Source organism: Micropterus dolomieu, linkage group LG06, assembly GCF_021292245.1.
Source record: "Micropterus dolomieu isolate WLL.071019.BEF.003 ecotype Adirondacks linkage group LG06, ASM2129224v1, whole genome shotgun sequence".
Lineage (NCBI taxonomy): Eukaryota > Metazoa > Chordata > Actinopteri > Centrarchiformes > Centrarchidae > Micropterus > Micropterus dolomieu.
This window is the reverse complement of record NC_060155.1, coordinates 29,817,912-29,823,372: the sequence shown is the minus strand read 5'-3', so window position 1 is coordinate 29,823,372 and position 5,461 is coordinate 29,817,912. Positions and strand designations below refer to the sequence as shown.

General features: G+C 42.9%; 1 protein-coding gene across 1 annotated transcript; it reads left to right on the top strand.

Annotated features, from left to right (window-relative positions):
* The first annotated feature begins 156 nt into the window (after window positions 1-156).
* Window positions 157-885, top strand: LOC123972042 (T cell receptor alpha variable 14/delta variable 4). Its single transcript, XM_046051254.1, has 2 exons — window positions 157-406; window positions 495-885. The coding sequence occupies exons 1-2, from the start codon at window positions 361-363 to the stop codon at window positions 878-880; spliced, it is 432 nt and encodes a 143-aa protein (XP_045907210.1). The 5' UTR covers window positions 157-360; the 3' UTR covers window positions 881-885.
* Window positions 886-5,461: the final 4,576 nt, after the last annotated feature.

Below are 5,461 nucleotides of genomic sequence, written 5' to 3'. Positions count from 1 at the left end.
CATGGTGTTTAATTGAGGCTATTTCTGTACAGTAAGGCACTCCACAAGGAAGTCTTCTTCTACACAGAATGCTTTGGTATCACTGATGATGAGACAAACTAAAATGATTACAGACCCATGTTGATGAATTAACTATTCCAGGGTGAAAACTGGTTAAAGAGACTTTGTTGTAACAGAAAGTTCACATGTTAAAGCTCCTCATTATGAGCTGCTCTGGATAAGAGCATCAGCTAAACAGCTGAGATGTAAATGTTGAGAGTTCCTCAACAGATGATGAAGAGGAAGGGCCAATGATGTGAAGGCCCAGATCCATCAGAGTATCAATGTTCTTCCTCTCTCTCCTCCCCTCTCACTGCAGACATGAACCACTGGCTGAGAAACATCCTGATTCTGACTCTCTGGCTAGGTAACTCTTTAAACCTACTGATTGTTCTCCTTTAATCAATCATCTTTATTGATCCATCTCTTCCTCTGCATGTTCTCTTCTTCCCCAGAGTGTAAAGGAGAAGACAGAGTGACCCAGCCAGCAGGAGATGTCATTGCTGCTGAAGGAGACACAGTTACACTTGGCTGTACTTTTGAGACTAGCAACCCAAGTCCAACTTTGTTCTGGTACAAACAGGATGGAAACAACAGCCCCAAATTCATGTTGAGCCGCTTTCAACGGGATGAAGGGAAAACAGCAGACGACATCAAGGACAGGTTTTCATCAACAGTTGATTCCACCTCAAAATCAGTTCCTCTGAAGATCCAGAAGCTTCAGCTGTCTGACTCTGCTGTGTACTACTGTGCTCTGCAGCCCACAGTGACAGGAAACACCAAAACTCTGTACAAAAACCTTTGGAGCAAAGACAACAGAATACTCCACAACGTCCACTAGAGGGAGTCACACACTGTTAAACTTCAGTGGTTTATGATGCAGTCAGGATTTGTTGAAGTGGTGATATAATAAAGTGTTTATTCCCACATAAAAATATTTTTTACAGTGTATCACCCCTTCAGTCTGTAAAATACTCGACTACATGCATGCAGTTGTCGGCAGCATGGCATGCGAGAGAGAGAGAGAGAGATTGTTGTTGCTGAGAAGTCATGTTTGAGACTTGCTGCTAAAAAAAAACGCTTGTTTCTGGTCCAAAAATTGGATAAACACCGACTTTTTATGAGGAAAATGCAAAAGAAGTGACCAGAGTTGAGAAAAAGAGGAGAAAGAAGAAAAAGAGATACAGTTTGAAGAAGGAGCTCAGAAAACAGCATCAAACTGAAGAGAAACAAACAAGGAGAGAACAAAAATAAACAAGTTACAGCAAACTACTGGACACTGAAATCAGTAAGTTTTTATATTTATTACCATAAAACAAGTCCCAACTGAAACACTCAAGCTAATAGCTAACAAGCTAACACTGGACTGTGGTTACCTAGCAACAGCATCAAACAGCAGTAGCGCTGTTTTAAACACAGAAGCTCGAAGATCAACACCTGTTTCATGATGTCTCCACACTCTGAAACCATCGACGACCCCCCAGCTATCAAAAGGAAAATAAGTGCACTGGAAGAAAATGACTGACACCAGCAGAATAACAGTAAACCTGTTCAAACATGGAACTGCCACGATACAACGAGACCTGAGACAGTTTGAGCTCGACTTTCCTGCTATGAGACTGAGAGCTGAGAAGGAGAAGGAGGTCCTCGCAAGCATCTCTCCAACCGTCCTGTTCTGTCCCTGCTCCAGACAGACAGCCTGCAGATGCTGAAACTGATCCTGTCCTCCAGCACTCTGAGGCCCTGGACATCATGAGAGAACAATAGAACTGGTCCAGGTCAGAGAGCAGCTGGACCAACAGCAGCCTACCTCTCCTACTGTCAGTGAAAGAACAGGACAGTGTCAAATCACAGCTGAGAGAGTTTCAACAAGAACTAACTCGTCAGAGAAGACAGCTGGATCATCTCAGTGAGGAGGTGAAGGAACTTAGGAAGGACAGAGACAACTGCACAACTGAGTTGGCTACTCTGAGAGAAGAGCTACAGGACCGGGACAGGCTCAGTCTACAAGCCAGACTGAACTCCACACAAGCCCCTGTGCCCACCTCTCAGACCCAGACCACATCCAGCCAAACTCTCACTACACCTGCTGAAGGACAACCCAACGTGTTCTTGGCCCCCCACCCGACCCTGCACCAGAGTCAACGGCGGGCTACGAGGGGACTCTGTGGGTCCGTACAGAGTCGACGGCGGGCTACGAGGGGACTCTGTGGGTCCGTACAGAGTCGACGGCGGGCTACGAGGGGACTCTCTGGGTCCGTACAGAGTCGACGGCGGGCTACGAGGGGACTCTCTGGGTCCGTACAGAGTCGACGGCGGGCTATGAGGGGACTCTCTGGGTCGCTACACTTACAGCTCAGCTCTTGGCAGTAGTACGGTAGATTATTTCATTACAGATCTAGATCCAATGTCTCTCAGAACTTTCACAGTCAGCCCCCTCACACCCCTCTCAGACCACAGCAAAATCATGAATCTGAAAAGGGCTCAGTCTAAGTCTGGGGCCCCTAGTGCCTGTTTAACAGCACATACCCATACAGATGGACCCCAGACAGCATGGGGGCGTACCAAAAGTCGAAAACTACTGGAAAATCAAAAAACCAGAATAATTCTGGTGTAAATTCTGCTGTGGACAAAATCTATTCAATATTTCATCATTTGGCTTCATTGTCTAATTTGAAAAACTAACTAAATTACAACACACAAAAAACTACACTTACTTTGGCCTCAACATTACATACACAGGGAACTTCAACATGGCCGTGAAAGATCTGAGGGACAAAGCAAGGAGAGCTTTCTATGCAATAAAAAGAAACATTAAAATCTATATTCCAATTGAAATCTGGCTTAAAATTGTCCAGTTTGTACTAGAACCAATAATTAGGTAGCGACATCTGGGGGCCAAAACTTAATAATGACTTTGACAAACCGGACAAAACAATCATATAATCTTTCCATACTGAGTTCTGTCAGAGCAAGACACCAAATAACCTGTGCAGAGCAGAGCTCGGCCAATAAAAATACAGAAAAGATCACTTAAATTTTACAATCAGTTAACCCCCAGACATATCATCACAAAGCCCTAACATACCAGGAGCTGAAACCAGAGAAGAGTCCCCTCAGCCAGCTGGTCCTGAGGCTCTCTGCAGTAACAAGTCCCCAACAGCCTCAGGACAGCAATACCAACTCAAGCAGACCAAACCAAATTATCAGCAAGCAGAAAGAAAAATATATTTAATACTGGAAAGAAACGACCAAAATAGAAAGTAAATTACAATGTTATCTGACCCTAAAAAGAGAATTCACACTGGCAAATTACCTGAGCACAATAAAATGTCCCAAACTAAGAGAAATGTTGACAACATACAGACTGAGTGAACACAGCCTGGCCATTGAAAAGGGTCGCCACAGACAGAGCTGGCTACCACAAGAGGAGAGACTCTGCTGCCAGTGTGACAGGGGACAGGTAGAGACAGAGGACAGGTAGAGACAGAGCTGCCAAGACAAGCTGCCAAGACAAAACACTTTGCAAACATTTCCCAAATATGCCCCAAATTCGAATTCATATAAGACGCACAGAAACTCCCCTATTTACTGGGAGAAATGCCCAAATGTTAAATAATTGCTGCAAAATATGTCTCCTCATGCCATGAAGTGAGGACAACCAGTGGAACCTCAGACTGATAAATAATTGTACAGATTTTCAAATTATTATTTTGATCGTTTGATATTTTAGTAATTGTATTTATGTATTGTATTTATTTTTTTTATATATTTTTATTTTTTAACACACACACACACACACACACACACACACACGCTTACTGTTTTATTTATTTATTTTATTTTTTAATATATATCTTTTTTAACACAAACACATACGCTTTAATTACTTGTTTAATGAAATATATGGGGTTGATTGTTCTTATGTTGTATGTATGATGCTTTGGCAATATTGTAGTTACACATTCATGAAAATAAAGCTAATTTGAATTGAATTGAGATCTTCAATAAGCCTCAGTTTAGCTGGAAATTTACAATGTAAGTTGAATGAATAGAGACTGCAGCTCTGCAGCTTCTCAAGATTAAAGCAGAGCTGCTGTGTGTTATCCTCCAGCATTAAACTCCTCCTGCATTCTGGTTTCTGCACCAATTTATAGTGGAAATGTATTTATTCATGTTAAAGGAAACTTGTCATTTTTGGACAAAGCACATTTGTTTCTTCTATATTTGAATTGCATTGCATGTTTTCTTATTGTGCAAATAAACCTTTCTCAAAGTGTTTAGTTATTTAATATTTCTTTGTGCAAGCTATTTTTCCAGATGTTTTTTTGAATTCAAAAACTGATGGGGACATGTCCCCAGTGTCCCCAGTGTCCCCAGTGTAAATGCCACCTGTGGCAGAAACAGACATCAACTGTCTGAGAACACCAGATAAAAATCAGTCACAGCATTGACTGGGAAAGGGTCCAAGTCACTGACCACAAGTCATCCAACGAAGACAAGGTAGGAGATCATCACACAAGGTCCAGTTGTCTTGTCCCTTACCTGAGTACAAACGTCCCCCCCCCTCTCTGGCCTGCGGATGTTTAAGTCATCACTACATATGACTACTGTTTTGAATAAAAGTGCTCCCTCTCACACAGCACAATGGGGTTTATGTCTGAGTTCAGAGCTCGAGGACAGTTAGCGATCACATTAGATGTGTCCCGTGTCCAACCTTTACCCTGCCTGAGCCCATCTCTTCAGGGGGGCACCGGCACAGGTCAGGGTACCGTGCTCAAACTAGTCAACCAAACTGGACTTTGGGGGTTAAACGTGCTCGGGCCCAGTATGGATCACATAGTGTGAGTACACCCTAAGACATGATGGCTTCTGATCCCTGCTAGGGCTGATTTAATATATAAAATATTAATATCATGATTTCTCCACAGTAACAAAGAAGAGTAAAAATTGCTCCATGTTCCCAAGTAAAGACCAAATCTTCAGGTAATCCAGCTTCATCAGTCTCACAGTGGTGTGAAGAACTGAAAGTGGACATTCAGGAAACATTTCTCTGAGGCAGAGCTGCTCTGGATGCACAAATAATCTCACTGGCTGAACTGAACTTTGGTAGACAGCCAATCTCTAAAAAGGGGATTCTCTGGCCCCGCCCACTGAAGTCCAACTCAACCAATGAGATTCTTTGCGTCTCCAGAGCAGAAATGTTTGAGGAACTAAAAGCACAATCAGCTTGATGTTGAGGAGAAGGGCTGTGCAGCAGAGAGGCTGTTTAGTTTCTTCATTCTACTGCAGTGGAAGAACATTGCTCATCTGCTGTCTGTCTGGCTTTAACAACTCCAAAGACATGTTGCTTTACCTCTTTTTACTTTGCTCTCACTTCATAGGTGAGTGTTGGAGTGTTTGTGTCCACAGAGTAACACTG

Coding starts and splice junctions, on each gene's coding strand:
- LOC123972042 (XM_046051254.1), top strand. CDS start 361: ATGAACCACTGGCTGAGAAACATCCTGATTCTGACTCTCTGGCTAG. Junction 407..494: donor GATTCTGACTCTCTGGCTAG/GTAACTCTTTAA, acceptor CTTCTTCCCCAG/AGTGTAAAGGAGAAGACAGA.